The sequence below is a fragment of the Phoenix dactylifera genome, chromosome 13 (assembly GCF_051530095.1).
Source record: "Phoenix dactylifera cultivar Ajwa chromosome 13, Ajwa_hap1_PhDact_Kaust_v1.1, whole genome shotgun sequence".
In the NCBI taxonomy this organism is placed as follows: Eukaryota; Viridiplantae; Streptophyta; class Magnoliopsida; order Arecales; family Arecaceae; genus Phoenix; species Phoenix dactylifera.
The window spans coordinates 23,612,052-23,631,085 of NC_143202.1; the positions used below are offsets into that span (position 1 = coordinate 23,612,052).

Sequence of the window (19,034 nt, forward strand, 5' to 3'; positions counted from 1 at the left end):
TGGTTATGAAAAAATGACATATTTTTCAAAATATTTAAATATTTATTTTTTTAAAAAATATATAAAAATATTAATTATATTTTTAATAAAAATATTTATCTTATTCTATCTAAAAGTTTAAAAGTATGTTTAATTTTTTTATAATTTTTAGTCGACAAAATTAGATTTTTCCTATTCTATAATTTTTTTAAATATAAAATTTTTATTTTTATATAAAATATTTTTTTTAAATTTTAATTGAACATTATATATATATATATATATATATATATATATATATATATATATATATATAAACAGCCCAAATATATTTAATTACTACAACCGGGCTTGCGGACATTCTAATGCATTTCACATGCATCTCACGTGCATTTCACGCTCACCCGAGCGGGGGCAGGCTGCTGCCAAACCCAACTAAAAGCCGCCGCTGCCAGAAAAATCAAACGTTTCCCACTCCCCCGCCCCCTCCTTTCTCTTCCGCGCTTCCTCAGTCCGTCTTCTTTTGCCGATCGAACCCACCGATTGTCCGTCAAGAAATCCATCAACTCTTCGATCATTCCGATTCCCCATCGTCTCCTCCTCGCCCACCCGATCCTCCCTCCATCGCTTGCGGTTCTTGGATCGCGTCTTGAACCTTGGCGTGCTCTTCCCTTCCGTTGTTGCTAGGGTTTCCCTTCTCGAATCCTATTTGTAGGGTTTCTTGTTCCCCGGAGTTCTTGATCAAAAGACCATGGCAGGGTTTAGCAGCTAGTGTCTCCGGCGAAGACTTTCGAAGAAAAATGAAAGGGTTTAGGGTGTTTTGGAATTCTTTCCATCTTCTCAAACCCGAGCTTGAGTAATTTGGGGGGTGGGAGGAGGAGTTGATCGTTGGTGAAGCTTGTACGAGATTGGGAGAAGGGGGAGGGGGAGCTGAGAGTGATGGGGCATAGCTCCAAGAAGAAGAAAAGAAATAAGGGTGGCCGAGGAAGGGCTCCATCGAAGGGCCAGTCCCCTGGGGATGATCAGGATCTTCTTTCCGAGGAGCTGACTGCTTTGTAAGTTTCTATGGCGATATACCCTGCTTTGCTTAACTAATATTCTGTGATGCCCAAGAATAGTGCTTCAGGAGTTTGGTACGATATGAGTGATTATTTATGGATTTATAAACATAATTGAAGGAAAAAAACACCTATCTTGCCCCTGGAGGATCTAATCTGTGATTGAAACTAAGGTCGGAGGAACTGGTACCAGGCACCATACCAGTTTCCAGCGAGACGACTTGGTACAGCTGTGCCGGGCCTGTACCGAGAGAGGGACCGTGCAGATAGGAAAGGAGAAAGAGAGAGCGAGCGGGGTAGGGAGTGCCGGTGAAGGCCGGCCTCAGCCTTAAAATTTTTTTGTAATTTTTAAGTGAAGTCGGCAAGTCTCCGCTGGCCTCCACCGGCACTGTGCCAGTGTCCCGCCCCCTCTCTCTCTCCCTCCCCCGCTAACTCTCTCTTTTCTTCTCCTTCTTCGGCTCCGGCAATGGGTTCTGTGTCCGTTGTCAGAATCATACGGCTCTGGACGGCCAAAACCACATTGCTCGGGATGGTTCGGCCGACCCTGATTGAAACAAATGATTAAGAATGACGCATGAAGCCAACACTATATAGATGGGATGAGGTTTGTTGCAGGCTTGCATCTATTTGTGTTGCCTTACTGGTCCTAAATAGCATTCTTGGAAGCACCTTTGTGAGGATGTCCATGGTGCTGGTGTTATTGGTATTTCACTAAAGGGAGTGAGATATAGCAGTAACATAAATATAATCCAAAAGTAACTAGATTCTTTGTGGTATATCCACAAGTTGGTTTCTAGTTTGGCTGGTGGAGGGCCTAAAAAGCATTCTTGGAAGCACCTTTGTGAGGATGTCCATGGTGCTGGCGTTATTGGTATTTCACTAAAGGGACTGAGATACAGCAGTAACATAAATATAATCCAAAACTAACTAGATTCTAGAGGATTTGTGGTGTATCCACAAGTTGGTTTCTAGTTTGGCTGGTGGAAACCGAAGCTAGAATTGATTTTCTGAACCAGGGACCAGTGTATCACATTTTACATTGCTCATGCGCTAGCACAGTGAGGTTCTCATGTTATTCATGTCATATTTGTAGAATTTAGGATCATAAATCATTTGTGATCCTATGCTCATTGCAAATTTAATATGTGGATTGCAGCAGGAATTAAGGTGCATATCTATACCATTATACATGACACATGTAGCATGCAAGGAAATTATCAGTTAAATATGTTGGTGCTTGCCTGTGTGCTGTTTGGCTTGCATTTATTGTATCAAAGAGCGATATACAGTTGTACACTGATATTTCGTGAGAACTATGGTCTTCTAGGAACAAAAATCATATGGGGTTCTAGGAGCAAAAATCATATGGGGCGAGTACTAGAGAAAAAAAATATGAGGCAAGCTTTCTATTTTGTCGTATTTTCTCTAGTGCTCATCTTAAAGTAGAAACTCAAAAGTCATAGACTCCTACTAACGAAGTCCTCAGTCCCATGTTTAAAAAAAATAAAAAAAGAAAGAAAATCAAGGTACATACTATGTGGCCAAGTAATACACACCTATCAATTTAGTCATTTAGCAAGTCAATACACACATTTAGATAAATCGATACACAATTTCAACATGGTATTAATCAGTATACAATCACGGTCAAATAATACATACTTAGTAAATTAGTCATCTAGCAATCCAATACACGCCTCCAAGCAAATTGATACACAATTTTTAGAACGTCATATTCACAACACTATATGGCCAATGATATATATTCGTCGACTTTCTGTTATATATTGCAAACTTATTTAAGATACGCCTAGTAGTGATCCAATACACACTTTCAAGTAAATCGATAAACATTTTTCAGAACATATTTTTATCATTACACACTACATGGCCAGGTGATACACACTAAGCAAATTAATCATCTTGCAAGCCAATACACACCTCTAGATAAATCAATGCATAGTTTTTAGAATATAGTGTTTATTAGTATCCATACATAATTTTCTAGCTTTGTCTAACATAAGAATTTATGTACATATCATTTCTTAGTTTTCATGAACTCTTAGATACAAAGATCCTAGAAAAGAGAGAAGGGTTTGGAGGAGGAGAAAGGAACTCGGGAGGAAAAGGAAGACCTCACGGATGGGATAGATGGCTTGATAAGAAAGAGGATAGATTGGGAGGCTAGACGATGAAGAAAAAGTCTGCAGACGGTCTTTCTTTGTTGACAATCTCTCTTGGCATGTGTATCTTTTTATTTTTTTTAAAGTTACGAGATTGACAGGAGTCCTATCCGAATTTGACTTTTGGGTTTCCTCTTTAAGATGGGCGCTAGATAAAACATGGCAAAATAGGTGTCTTGCTCTATATGATATTATATAGTGCCGCTCCATATGATTTCTGTTCGGTCTTCTATCCTGTTTTGACATTATAAATTCATGCTCAACCCTTTTGCACATACCTTTTCAATTCAAATTGTTTAGAGTTCTTTCCAAACAAACATGAATGCCTAATAGACATATCGAACACAATAAGAAGCAAGGTTTTAAGTCCCGACGGGATTGGGGGGCGTCCTAACCGTCCTAATCTTGTTCCTATGAGAAAATAGGATTGGAACAGGGTTGGGACTTCGAAACCGATCCATGCGGGGAAAGAAGAAGAAAATGGAAAGAAAGAAAGGAAGAAAAGATTAAGCAAAGGAAAAAATGAAAGGAAAGAAGAAGAAAAAGGAAAGAAAGAATTGGAGAAGAAAAAGGAAAGAAAAGAATGGAGAAAAAGAAGGAAAGGAAGGAATGAAGGGAGAAGAAAAAGAATGAAAGGAAGGAAACAAGGAAGAAAGGAAAGAGAAAGAAGAAGAAAAAGGAAAGAAAGAAAAAAAGAAAAGGAATGGATAAAGAAAAAGAAAGAAGAAGAAAAAAAGGAAGGAAAGGAATAACTAAAACTACTTTAGGTTCACATAAATCTGACCAAGTACTGAGGTATCCTGTCTTGGTGTTGTGCTAGCTTGGCATCGGCATGGCATGTTTCATGCTATTCCAGTGCTTGGTTAACACCGCATGGTATCATGCCTAGCAATGGAATGCATCTGGTGCCATGCCATTGCTGCATGCCAATGATGCACAGTTATGGTATTTGCCTTGCCATATTGACCATGCTGACCAGCAGTATAATTTATGAATGTGATGGACTGCTGCCGAAATGTGTGATTTCTTGTGCTGGAGTTAATCTGTATATCAAGTGCTAGCATTTTACCAAACTCAATATAAAATAGAAATCCAATGTACCAGTTTGTGAGGGTAATTTTACTGACAGAGAAAGAACAGGAAAAGAAACCTTCTTGATCAACATTTCATCTTGACTGCCAAATTTCAACAAGCATGGTTACTGCCTTACTGGGTTTGCAAAAATTGCTTTTATGGTTTAAGGATATGTTTTTATCCTCTAGATGGAAATCTGCTGAAGATCATATGACAATTGGGTGAATTTCTAGTCGACTTGGTGTTTTTCTCTAATAAGACTAACAGGAAAACAATATGCTGACCGGGATGCATTCCTACAAGGAGGCCCAACCAAGCCAATTTATGCAGTTGTTCAGTTCCTCTGAATTTTGGAACTAGCCTTAATTTGTCTAAAATCAATTGAGCTTTTCCTATCTGGGCTTTAAATTGATCTAATGGACTGTCCTTGCACATCAGGGGTGATGTTTATAAGCCTTTAGGCTAAGATGTCAAGCAATTGTTCTAGTCATTTCGATAATGATTATCCACATGTGCTAGCATTTCTTTTTAAGTTTTTTTTAACCTGTGGACTGAGGTGTCAAGAAATATTCCTAGCGATTTCAATAATGATTGTCTGGACATGTCAACATTTTTTTTTGGAGGGCAGTTTACTGACAGACTGCGTTACCTATGTTTTTTTTCCTATTTTAGGGCTGCAATATTTCAAGAAGACTTGAAAGTTGTCTTGAAACCTCCTTATACTGAGTTAGCTATAAATCTGAGGTACTTATGAAATGACAGTTCAATTTTGCTGTTCCTTGTAGAGTTTTAATTTGATGATTCTGAGTAAAAGATATTGTTAATTTGATTAAAAATGTAAACAGGCCTTACTCAAATGATATGGGCTTTGAAGATCTCAATATTTCGGCACTTCTATTAGTAAGGTCGAGTACTGTTGTCAGAATGTTGCTTTTCAGTGCATATTGCATTTCCTAGTATTAATTCTTGCATTGGAAATATCAGATGCTCATCTGGGTATCCTCATAAGTGTCCCAGGCTACGAATAGCACCAGAGAAGGGTTTGTCAAAGAAAGATGCTGATCGGCTCATTTCTCTGCTTCTTGATCAGGTCAGACAGAACTTTTGGTTTGTAAAAGTTGGTATCTCTTTTTTTTTTTATGAACATGTTATTGAAGTTTGCTTTATCTGAACAACATCGCATTAACTGATTTCAACCTGCTTATTCTTTAGGTCAAACCCTGTGAACTAATATTTGGCTTTGAAACTATTAATTCTTAGCATCACATTGCTGTCTTGTGCCGTACTGTATACGGACACTATAGTAGGATGGTACCGATATGGGGTTCGGTACCGAGATGGTGAACCTTGGGTTGATCCACTAGCATGAGATCTGATTGAAATGTAGGTTGATAAAGATTTCGCATGATCTTCTTCCACATGATGTGAGAAAACAAGAGTGGAAAGAGTGCATGAGAGGAAGAAGAATAGAGATTATCAGAGAGAATTGTAAGGAGAGGAGAAGATGGAAGAGATTCAATGCTCAATAGAGAAGGAAAAAACTGAAATATATCCAATATTTATCATAGAACTTATTTTTGCACTGATGCCTGCCCTCCTTTTATTGCTGAAGACACTATATGACTCTACCAAATAAGTCTCCTAAATTGACTAGGACACTTACAGAACAATTTTCAATCCCATAGCATCCCAATTCTCATGTAAAAGGGTCATTGAAAAATCTTTTCAAATCACAATCTTAATGAGTTAAATACTTTCTTAAATTTTAATATGATCTAGATCGAAATTTGGATCTTTAAATGGCATTCCTACTCAAAGGATGGCTCAAAAGCTCGCTATAAACATAGCCCTGAAAGTATGACAATCATAGGAAAATAAAAGATATCTAACCTTATCCTAAAGATTCTAATTTGGATCTTTAAATGATATTCCTATTCAGAGTATGGCTCAAAAGCTCACTATAAACATAGCCCTGAATTTAAGTAGGGAAATCACAGGAAAATAGAAGATATCTAACCTTCTTCTAGACCCAGAAAATTTAAAATATTAGTTCAATTTGCACTTAATGACATTTTTGGACAACTTTTGGCATCTCCATCCATCAGCTGGACCATTACTGGTTTGCCTTCCCGATGTTCCTTTCTACATTCATTCTTGCCCACATGCTCTAACACCGTGAGACCTCTTTGTATGCCTTCTTTCTGTTTTTTCCTCTCTCATCTACCTTAGGACAAAATGTTTGTTGGTTTTGAAGCATTGGGAGCTATCAGATAAAAAGAAGTTCGCTAGAATTTAGTTCTATGGTCAGATTTGAGGTTTCTTTCCCCTTTCAGTTGGATCTATTTACAGGGTCATTCAAAGTTTGTTATCTGTCTAATATATTTAGGGCTTACAGTTGATCTTTGTTCTTCTTTTAGTAAGGTAGGTGTGTAGTTGGTTATCTCATTTCCAAGACAGCAAACTCTGCAGTGGGAGTTCCAAAGGAGTTGCCAAAGCATACCAACAGCCAGCCTTCATTCAACTTGCCATTTCCAAGTGGTAAAAGAGGGAAGGGTTACGTGAGTGAACCTTGTGGGTGGTAAAGATTCATGACTAGTTTTCCCCTTTAAATGCCTTTGAAGGATTGTTCTGAATTCATATAAAAATTTCTTCATGGATTCCGGGGATAACCAAAGACTAGAGACCCTTGAAAATCAGTCCAACCGAGTGAGTAGAATCTTAGAGGAACTCTCCAATTCAATGGCTGAAATGAGGAGAGATACCAATCAAAGTTTGGAGAGGTTGGAAAGGAGGATTTCAAGTGGAGAAAAAAATACTAACAAGGAGTCTTGGCCGCATGCTAATGAGCAGGACCAAGGAAGGGATAGTGAGGAAGAATTGGCAAGTAACCACAGTGGATTTCGAGTGAGAGAAAAAAGGAGTGAAAGAATAAAAAGAGGAAGTCGAGTGGAAGGATTTGGGGTGTGTGTAGACAGATTTGGGAAAGGAGTGGAGTATGAAGAAGTTTTTAGTGTAAGGGAGTCCGAAGAAGAACCCCGGATTTCCACTAGACCGAGAGGAAGAAGAAGAGATGAGAGGGTGAGAATGCCCCAACATGGTGAGTTTGGAGAAGATGAGGGAGAGCCTAGAAGGGAGGTTAGGAAGCCAAGGATTGAATTCCCTAAGTACAGTAGGGGAGATCCTTTCGAATGGATGGATAAGGTGGAACAATTCTTCTATGTTTATGAGGTTCCACATAAGGAGAAAGTATCCCTTGCTAGTTTTCATCTTGAAGACAAAGCAAGTAAATGGTGGAGATGGTTGAGAACCATGTATGAAAAAGAAGGAAAGAGATTGGGATGGACTACATTTGTGAAGGAATTTATGATTCAATGGGGGCCTTCCCCTATTGTAAATTACCATGGGCAATTAGCAAAAATCAAGCAAGAGGGAAGAGTGAGGCCCTATGTAGAAGAATTCCGCCATTTGCAAACTTTGGTGACAGGTTGGTCGGAGGAAGCATTGATGGGCACATTCATTGATGGCTTGAAGCCTTGGCTTGCCAAGGAGATCAAGTTAAAGCAACCATCTTCCATGCAAGAGGCCATGCGGATGGCTGAAATCTTGGAGGATGGGTTTCAGTCTGAAAGAAGGATGATCAAAGAGACCATCAACCGAGAAGCCAAAGCCATTCCACCCAGAATTCCTTGGAAGGGTAAAGATGCAGTCGGCACCAACCCAAGAAACCAGCCACAGCAAGTGAAGAAACTTTCAAGAGAAGAAGTTCAAGACTTTATCAAGAAGGGCTTGTGTTTCAAGTGTGGGGAGAAATGGGGCCGAGATCACAAGTGCAAATCAGGCCAATCTTTCCTTATTGAAGTTCTGGATGCAGATTTTGGTGATGCAGAAACCAACCATTCAAGTGAACATGAAGAGGAGCCAACCAAAATCATGAAGATTATGTGAAGGCTGAAGATAGTGATGCAGAACTTTCCCTTAATGCACTAACAGGGGTGCCAAAACCCAGCACCATGAGGCTCCTAGCATGGGTCGGAAGAAATGAAGTTTCTTTGTTGGTTGATAGTGGGTCATCTCATAATTTCATCAATGCTGCAATTGTGGCCAAGTTGGGACTTCATCCTATTGACATACAACCATTTGAAGTTAAAGTGGCAAATGGTGAAAAGCTTACATGCAAAGAAGTCATACAAGAGGTGAAGATGAACGTCCAAGGGATAAGGATCAAGGCTGATTTACATGTGATTCAATTAGTTGATCTTGACATAATCCTTGGTAGTGTATGGCTTAGAAGTGTGGGGAAGGTGAACACAAACTATGAAACCATGACAATGGATTTCAAGTTGGATAGCAAGAAAGAAAAATGGACAGCAATACAAGGTCAAGAAGAACCGTAGGCTATAGATGATCCATGGCTACTTCAAGAAGAAAAGGAGTTTATATGTTCTGCCATCAGTGGGATAGAATGGAGGATTTGGGACCGAATCAAGGAAGCACTCAAGTTGGATGTTCGATCTCAAGAAATCCGAGAAAAGATAGAAGCCACTTCGGGTGGAGTTAAAAATTTCAGCATTAGGGATGATCTCATCTTCTACAAATCCAATGTTTATGTGCTGGATGTTCCAAATCTAAGAAGTGATGTTCTTTCACACTTTCATAATAGTAAGGAGGGTGGACATTCCGGATGGTTTCGTACCTATGTTCGGATAAAACATTTCATCTATTGGGAAGGATTGAAGAAGGATGTCAAAACTATGGTGGCTCAATGTGACATTTGCCAAAAGGTAAAGTATGATCCTCGATTACCAATGGGCTTACTCCAACCTTTACCTATTCCGAATCAGATTTGGGAGGACATTTCAATGGATTTCATTGAAGGGCTGCCAAGTAGCAAGGGCTATGAAGTGGTGTTGGTGGTGGTGGATAGACTCAGCAAATATGCTCATTTCATCCCTGTCCAACACCCTTTTACCGCCAAGTCCATAGCCCAAACATTTGTGGAGAATATAATCAAACTACATGGAGTCCCTAGAAGCATCATATCTGATAGGGATAAGATCTTTATGAGTTTGTTTTGGAAAGAATTGTTCTCACTGCAAGGAAGTATGTTGAAAACGGGATCATCATATCATCCCCAAACAGATGGACAAACAGAGGTAACCAATCGAATATTGGAGCAATATCTTAGATGTTTCTGTCATGAACAGCAAAACAGATAGGTTGATTATCTATCATGGCGGAGTATTGGTACAACACTTCATACCAAGGGGCAACCAAGAAAAGTCCTTTTGAATTAGTGTATGGACGAACACCTCCTACACTTACTCGGTATGAGGTTGGGACAACTAAAAATTATGAGGTAGAGAAAGAGTTGCTAGCCCGAGAGGAAGTATTGAAGAATGTCAAAAGGGAGTTGAAGAAGTCCCAAGAAAGAATGAAGAAATTCCATGATCGGAGGAGAAGAGATGGTGAGTTGCAGCCAGGGGACTATGTATACTTGAAGCTTCAACCCACACAACAAAAATCATTGAGGAAGAGGGTCAGCTACAAATTGGCAAAAAGATATTATGGCCCTTACAAAATTTTGGAACGAATTGGTAAGGTTGCATATAAATTGGAGTTACCTTACAATTCATTATTACATCCTGTCTTCCACATATCATGGTTAAAGAAAAGAGTAGGAGATCCCATCTACTATTGGGGTTGATTTACCAAAATTTGATGAAGAAGGACGAATAGTCCTCCAACCTATGAAAGTCCTCCAATACCGCATTAAAAGAAAAGGGAGGAACAAGAGAAAGGTATGGCAAGTTCTCATGCAATGGAAGGAGATGCCACCCGAGGAAGCCACTTGGGAAGAATATGATGAAGTGGCTAGGAAGTATCCCAGATTCCACCTTGAGGACAAGGATGTTCTTCAAGAAGGGGGGAATGGTGAGGTTCCCTCTATATCACCTCACCAAATCAGCCGAATCATTGAGGCCAAGGCGGAGCAAGAGCAAGGCTCATGTCCGCCTAGTGGCCATTTATCATTCCTTGAGGCACAACCGAGGTTCGGCCAGCCTTGGCAGGCAAAGGCTGGGCTTGTTGCAGCCTCGACAAGGCACGACAGAGGCACGCCCAAGACCGTAGACCATCGGCTGGGGCGCCTCTGCAATCGAGTCAAGCATCGAGTCACAAGAGCCAAGCGCAAGGCAAACTGATTGGCCGGGAAGGCCAAGCCAAATATCCAGCCGCATGCAAGGTCTGGATGCCTTTGGTCCAGACCAATGCGCGTGTGCACCCACAGGCAACCGACAGAGGGACAGGTGCAAGCGTGGCCAAGGCAATCCCAGCACAAGCCAAGGCACGTGCAGGCCAAAGGCAGCCAACGGACGGCAACGGCCAGCGCACGCCAAGGAACAGCGGACGCGCAGACAAGGGGCAACCAACGGGCGGCAACCGTCGGCGCGCATGCCAGAAGCAACGGACAGCAACCGCTGGCGCGCGCGGGTCCTTGGCGCCCAAGGCCAACGCACGCGCGCGCCAGAAGCAATGGAAGGCAACCGCCTACACGCGTGGACCCGTGGCGCCCAAGGCCAACGCACGCGCGTGCCGTGCACAACGGAGGGCAACCGCCTGAGCGCGCGAACCGTCGGCAAGCCGGATCCATACGCGCGCGGGCGCAAACAAGCAGTAACCACCAAGCGGCCAAGCGACTAGCGCCCAGGCGCCCAGCGGCCAGACCGTCAACGCCCAAGCGATCAAAGGGTCAAGCCGCAACAGCAACCGTCTGGCCTAACGAAAAGGTCAGGCAAGGAAAGTCAAGGGCGGCCCCTGGCTTGCCCATGCCAACGCGCAGTCCACCAGACCGCGTGCGACAAGGGCGAGGCCAGTGCGCTAGGCCCTAACCACAAGACCAGCCATCTGCAGAGGCAGTGCCAACAGCCAAAACCAACCAACCAAAGGCCTCTGCAGTAGCCAGAGCTTGGCCAACATCAAGGAACTGCCGACAACCACAACTGCAGGCCAATGCCATCAACAGCAAGAAACTGCAAGCAACCACCGCCAAGATAAGCAAGTAACCAGGCCAATGTCAACAACCAAATGGCAACCGAATCAAGACAGCAAACTCTGCAGTGGGAGTTCCAAAGGAGTTGCCAAAGCATACCAACAGCCAGCCAAAAGGAAGCCAATGCATGCCAATGTAAGGGGGCTACAAATAGACCCGAATTGAGTGGGGGGAGGGACTTTTGGACATTGTATTGTTAGCCACTTGTAAAGTGCATTCGACCATCAGGCTTGGGTAGGCATATTGCCTAATTCGGTCCTAAGGGACTTGGGCCGAGGCAGGGTACATCAACCCCCCTTGGATTTGGGTAAGGCAGGGATCATCTTCCCTCCTTAGATTATTGTATTTCCTTTTCACCATTGAATCAAAGTTGCCTTTGATGCCTCTGCATTCTCATATGAGTTGTCTTCATTGGCTACCAAAGCTTTAGGTTCCGAAGAGGAGTGCAAGACTCCATTCTGAGCCCAGAATACTTGAACTTTGGAGGAGCAAAGTGCCGATTTTCCCTTTGGCTGGCGTTATCTATATTCGGTCAAGGCGGCACACCTTGATTAGGCCAACGCCAAGAAACAAGGAGGGACTCTTTGGTGTGGAAAGTGAGTGACCGACACTTGGTCCCCACCATAAGGTTCGCCGTCTTGGTACCGGACTCCGTACCGATGCCACATAAGCACAGTGTTGGTACGGTACGAAATTTTTTTGGCGTATCGAGTGTTGGTACGCCATCTGTACTGGGTACTGGTATCGAACTGGTATGGTACGATACGCCCCGTACTGCCTGGTTTGGGCCAGTACGACATACCATGATGAGGAGTCTGACTGGCGCGCGTCAGGCTCTACAATGTCTTCATCATCAAGGGCAACACCAAGACGAGGGCTTCTCTAATTGAGGCCGAGGTGCTCCCCGCCTTCCAATCCAGCATTCTCGCTCGAGGGTCTCATCCGAGCTGCCAAAGCCACCGACGAGCTCCTCCGACGGCTCAACATCTTCGAGTCTGTTTCCATTACTCTCGATGTTGGGAGGAAGGGGAAGGAGAGCTTGGGGAGGTGGTTAAGGAGGAGGGACTTGGCGCTGGGGTCATCGAAGAGAAAGCAGAGGAGGCCGGTGGGGGAGAAACCATGGGGGAGGAGGGGGAAAAGGGATAGTCGAAAGCAAGCAGGGGTGGCGGGATCGAGGAGGAGGAGGGCGGCGAGGGGAGGTGGGGGCCAACGTCGGAGGGGGAGTAGAGGAGTGGGGACCGGACAAGAAAGAAAAGTTGAATGAGTCCAGACTCGACCCGCATCCAAATAGGATCTGAATTTTTTGGGTTGGGACCGGGTTATATATGGATTTGACCTGACCCAAATGACCTTGTTGGGTCAAAACTTGTAGCCGTAGACTCGGCCCTACTCGACTCAACCCAATCTTCTATTGGGTTGGGTTTTGGTCCAAAATTAGGACATGAACAAAAAACCAGATTGGGTCGGGGTCACTCATGACCTAGTCCGACCCGACCCATTTGCACCCTTACCAACACTACACCAGCCTCCACCACACTACTACGGCTATTGTCATCGCCTCCGCTATATCATTGGTTCGCTAGCCACCATTGTCGCCACCGTCACAATATGACCACCACTCTAGCCACCAACACCACCGACTTCTTTATTGCCTCCACCACCAGTAGCACCACCTCCACCACCATCGGCATATTTATATTTTTTTAAAATAATAATTATTACCAAACATGTTTATATTTATAAAAAATTAGAAAAAACAAAAATGATAATTCTATTTTTCTGTTTATGAAAATAGAAAAATGAAAGTGATGCCAAATGACGCCGTAGCAAGCTTGTTGTTGGAATTTATGGAGTTAGAATGGAGTGGCAAATTTTGTTTTTTTCACAACCACATACTAAAATCTTATCCTTAATTTTTCCCAAAACTTTCTAACTAAAATGATAATTGAATTAATAACTAGTATATAACTTTGGTAAATTACCAGACACAACACTCGTTTTGTTAGACATGCTATATATTGGCTAATGTTGTTGGAATTAGATTTGTGTATATATGGCTTTTTATTCTTCGTTCATCTATTGCGTATTTGACTCGCATTTCAATTTTTATATTTCTTATATATTCTAAAAAATTCTGAATAAATGAAAAAAAATTGGATTTGTGATTAAGACTTGGAACCAATCTTAACAACATTGTAGCAAGTAAGGAATGTTGGCTTGCTTTAGAAATGAGCTGGAGTCCAAGAATAACTCAAATTATGATCAATTGTTCAGTCTAAGGGAATGTATGTGTTACATAAAATGGCTATTGTCTCTCTCCATAGTTTGCTGTAATAAGCCGTGCAAGTACCTGGAGCTAGCAAGTGATAATTAGAATAAGGTTGATACATGAAAGGTATAATCATGCATTTTGTCCCTTTTAGTCTTTTCAATAGTAGTACTTTGAATCTTGGTTTAATCCACGATGCAACACATTTAGAGAAATGGCCAGACAGGAAGGAAAAATAGATTGATATTTCCTTTAATAAAACAAATAATTTGCATATAGAATGGCTGTTTGTTAAGTCCAAATACAAACATCAAAAAAAATACCAGCCTATACTGCAGCCTATTACATTGATATGCTGCACTCTAAGTTTTAGTTAGCTGTATCGAGTTGTATTGTTTTCGTACACAAAACAACACTTTATATCTTATCCTATACTTCTTGCTCCTTCCGGCATCTTTTGGAACAAGGATAATAAAAATGGAAATAAAGAAAATTATCACAGGTGACATAACTTTGCTATGCTACCCAGACCCTCAAGACTAGCCTAAAGTACCCGCATCCGATCCATAGACATGGACATTGGTATGCCACTTGGACATGTCTCTACGAAAGAAATTCTTAGATATTGAGGGGATCTGATGCTTGGACATGTACCTGCACCTGACATGTGCCCTAGTCCATGTAATATAGTGACCATGGCAGGTGCTTATGAGAGATTCTTTTTGGTTATCAAAATCTTATGTCAAGATGGAATTGTCTGAGGTATCATTTTGTTGGTTTCTTGGAATCAGTTGAAGACCTGGAATAAACTGCCTTTTTCTTTTTTGAAATGGAAATTGTGGTTGGCATGTTACAAGAATAATGGCTAAGTTTAGATGGTTTTAGCACATGAATAGACTCCAGTTCCAGTTGACAGGCAGACTTAATGATCAATTTGTCATGGATGGTATACATTGAATATTTAAATTAATTATTGGCATTTTTTTAAATATTCAAGACATGTTAAAAAATCAAAATATATGGCTATAAAATACAAAAATAATGAAAACAGAAATTGATCCCTATAATTTTCATCACTATAATAGGAAACAATCTTGTACTTTCCATTGTCTGTATTGATCTTGCATGGTAAAACAACGAGCATGCAAAATAGAACAAGGGCTGGAGATGGAACATGCCTGAGACAGTTAAGATAAGCTTATCAACCATAATGCTAGAATCATCACACAATCTCTTCACCATTCGCTGGTTCAAACAACAAAGGGATGAGTTGGGCCACATCTAGGGTCTTTGCTGATGCTAGGTTGGTGAGGGGTAGAGAGGGTATGGCATGGTCAGGCATGTGAAAAAGGGTTAGGGTCATAGAGGAGAGAGAATTTTGATGGGCACTTACCAAAACTAGCACAAAATTGGGCCTCAGAACCTGGCACAAGGCTATTCCATGGTCCACACAGAATAGCTATGCTAGAAAAAATGGGTAAGAGGATATGTCTGGTTTGCAAAGAGTGTTTGCCTGGATTAAGACCCTATTCCAGGTCTTATTGTCCTCTGATACTGGTCCCTAGGATCTATCTGAAGGGTTATACATGTAAACATTCTACTCGAGCAAATTAGAATTCTTACCTGAGAAAATTGCGCCAAAAATGCTCAGGGATAGGAAACGTTATTAAATTCCTGAATGGTTAGTTTATATTGCTGAATATTCAATGGTCTGATGCATTTAACTGTTTATGTTAGAAACTGGCTGGCTTGGTTGTTGAAGTTGCGATCTTAAATTGGAACTTCTAAGCGATTAGCAAATAAATAGGGCATGTCGCACCTTATTAGTATCTTCCATAATACAGACATTTCAAAGATGATCATAAATCTTCTGCATTCCTTTACATAAGCCTTTTCTTTTCCATGTTTATCTTGATTTACTGTAATAAATGGTAATTGTGTAGAGTTCTATCTTCTATGAATCAACTGGATTGATAAGCATCACTGATCAGTGTCTCTTAAGCAATTGGATTGATAAACATCAATGCATGTTCATTTCATCTTTATATCTTAGAAGCCTTGTTCATTCACTGATGTTTTTCAATCAGGCAAATATCTATGCCAGAGAAGGACGTATAATGATTTTCAATCTGGTGGAGGCTGCTCGGGAGTTTCTATCCGAAGTTGTTCCTGTGGAACAACCACTTAAATCTGTAAGTCAACTTCTTATATGCTCCTAAATTCTAATATAACATGCGATGTAGCTATACTTTCTGCTCCCGATTTTCCATTGGTAGAGATTTACTGACTGCAACTTTAGCCATGCTTTTGAATGCAAATTACTTTGGGAATCATTACTTTTTATTTCTCTTCCAGTTGATTTCATACATACATCTCTTTGACTAGCCTTGCATAAAGTAAAAACACATTGATTCTGTTTTAAATTACCTCACTGTATTACTTGTCCTTCATAGTCTTGTGGCAGATTTTGTAGGCTGGGTCTATTTATTTTGTAGTTACGTGGGTGACCTACAGAAAATACATGAGATTATGCTGTGTATATGTACACAGAGAGACATACACACACAATTGTAGGCTACAACACACATTTGTGCCTTTATGCATATGCTGGCGCGCCCATGCATATGTCAGGACATTGGTTATTTTATTCTTCTAATAAATCTGTTGGATATTTCAACTGGACATGCATGGAATGCTTTTTCCTGAATATATTTGTTCTTCATTAGAAATCAGAAACAACCCACTTAAATCAGACGGGCTTAAAAAATGTAGAACTTCTATTTAAAAATTGAGACCCAAACTATAACACTTTAGGCTTTTTATACGGAGATCCATGGCTGGATAATGTGATTTCATAATTCCTTTAGTTTAAAAGAATATTTGATATGAACCAATTTTTACAATACCTATCTATACCAGTTCCTATTGCTTAGATACATAATGATACTCGCAGTTACACAACAAAATGGGTACAAAACAATATGGGCTGACATGAACAATACAGATTTGAGCACTCACATGGTTTGCTGATAACCTGCTGACACACTTTGTATCATAGATATGGTATGGAACTGTTGAGCATTTAAACCTGAAGCTGTCTCCTGTTCTTCTCATATTTTTGTATCTAAATCTTTCTAATATGTCCTAGTTCTTCTTTTTTTCTTTCCTAAGTGGAATCTCCATATTGTACTTTGTATTATCTTGATCTTATGTTATCATCTTCTCTTATATTTTGTCATGAACTTAGATTTATCTTTTTCCATGAAACCTTGATTTGTTTTTTAGCTATGAATTGGTCCAACAATGTTCTTGTTGTTATTTGGATGGGGAGATTGTTTGGATTTTGATATTCTATTATTGCTAACATCAAGTTTTTCATGGCAGGGTACTTGCTTGGGTGCAAACAGAAAAGATGAATCGGCTCCTAAGAATGCAGCAGTTCAACTTGATGTGTGCTATCATTCTGAAGAACCTTTCGTTTATAGTTCCATAGATCTGTATAGTGACTTATGTCGTGACAATGCAACTTGGGGCAGTCATGATACAAAAGTAGCAAATGAGAACTCTAGTAAAATTTTTAGAGCACAAACTGGCTTAATTAAGAAGGGCAAAAATAAAAACATCTTGTTACAGTCCCATACTTTGGCCAACCTTGAAAGTGTCAGTACAGATCGTAGTATCTTTAAGAACATGACACCGGAAGCATTGCATTCTACGAAACATGGTGCTACCCCACAAGTTGTTACAAAGTTAAACTTTGTTGCAGAGGAAACTGAAACTGACAGCAAGGGTTCATCCCCAAAGGCCTATGATCAACAATCAGTGCTAGATTCTTCAGAGAAGGGTTCTGACAGCACACAACATGAGGTAATCAATAATGTTCATGTTTATATTCTTTTAATTTTTCCCCCCTGCATGGGTTGAGAATTAATTATTCATGCTTGATCTTGCATTAGCATCGCAGGCCAGATGGCAGGCAATAGGTGATAATGGGCTAAGCCTCCATTACTAAAACCCTGGCCTGAGCTCAGCCTGCCCATGCTTCACCAAATGTGCTCAGCCCAAACCTTGCCAATATGTTGTATATGCTAGCCCAATTATTCTTTTGACTTATTGTAGGCTATTGCAGCATACAATGTATTTTTTGGTCTGGGGCATGCTGGCTTAAGTTGATAACTACTGGTCCGAGCCTGGTGCAAATATTAGATTTAGTCTGACCCAACATCTGAAGCCCAAGCTCAGATTCACTGAAATTGGCCTAACTTAATATGCGGGCTGGGTTGAATAGGTTGTGGCTGGAGAACTTTGCACACCCTGTGTTTTTGGATTTTTGACAAGATGATGCCTGACACTTGGATGCTTGGAACACTTCATGACACTCCTTGAGACTTTGTGACAGCAAATGATGATGCCATTATCCTTATATGTCTATTTTTGGCACTTTTAGTTGAAAAATGTTGGCCTCACATAACAGTTAGCATATGTTTTATCAATTTTATGAACTTTGGAAGCAAAAATGCAGCTATTAAATGTAAATACATCAATACATATGCATAAAAAAGGCTCAAAGTTCTTGGTCTGGGAAGATGCATTGTGAGGTGCTCCATTTTCTCAGAACAAATCAGAATTTTACGACAAAACTATACCTGCTACTTATTTATTATTGTGTATGAATGCACCGTTTGTCGAACCAAAGAGTGAGACGCGATCATGATAGCACTAGAATCTTGTCCAAAAGTTTTACCACATGTTCATGTAAATAATAGGGACAGAAAAATGAAAACAATAAAAAACAATAATATATTCCAATAAATCTAATCAGTATTTGCCAAATCTCGGATAAAATCCTCATATTCCTTATTAATCTTCGTGGATGGATTACATTTATGACCTTTTTCCTGTCCATTATTAATGAAAAAATATCTCTTATTTTTCATCCCCATTTCCATAATAATGAATACAGTTATTAGCATTTCAAATGGGCATACATACAACATCTATAGGATAACTTCCATGTTGAGAGTTATTTGCGGTTTTCATACGATATCTGCGAGTTCTCTGGATTTGTAATCCCATACACAAATCAATTAGGAACATCAGGTTAGCTCTAAGCTATGCCTATGTAACTATATATGATGCCAACGTGTTCTTGTCTCTGATTTTTATGTTCTCATGTCAGATTCTTTTGGAGACATGGACACTTGGCTCATGTCTCAGGCTTCCAAGTAGTATTGGTGGGCTGCCGTGCCCGATGTGCATCCCTACCACTCGCGTTCTTGTTCATTTTTTTTACATGTTAATTGGGGAATTTTTCCCCTAATTGCCCTCTTGTTATGGTAGATTATATTCTACATCTAGATTCCTGAACTGCACCTCATTGGTATCCTTTTGGTCACAAATATCTGCCTCTAACCTTGTCTTCC

The 19,034-nt window shown here is 40.5% G+C and overlaps 1 protein-coding gene across 20 annotated transcripts in view; it reads left to right on the forward strand.

The window, feature by feature from the left end:
• The first annotated feature begins 421 nt into the window (after positions 1–421).
• The window catches only part of GCN2 (protein kinase family protein), a 70,512-nt gene continuing 51,899 nt past the window's right edge, over positions 422–19,034 (forward strand). For 16 of the 20 annotated variants that reach the window (XM_039130849.2, XM_039130848.2, XM_039130858.2 and 13 more), the window contains exons 1-6: positions 423–1,034; positions 4,967–5,038; positions 5,140–5,199; positions 5,279–5,384; positions 15,699–15,803; positions 16,996–17,478. In XM_039130849.2, the coding sequence (XP_038986777.1) occupies positions 919–1,034; positions 4,967–5,038; positions 5,140–5,199; positions 5,279–5,384; positions 15,699–15,803; positions 16,996–17,478 (942 nt within the window). In that variant the 5' untranslated portion in view covers positions 423–918. Of the gene's footprint in view, positions 1,035–4,966; positions 5,039–5,139; positions 5,200–5,278; positions 5,385–9,493; positions 9,889–15,698; positions 15,804–16,995; positions 17,479–19,034 lie in introns of those variants that run through there. The other 4 variants (XM_039130859.2, XM_039130860.2, XM_039130852.2 and 1 more) reach the window with 3 other exon arrangements.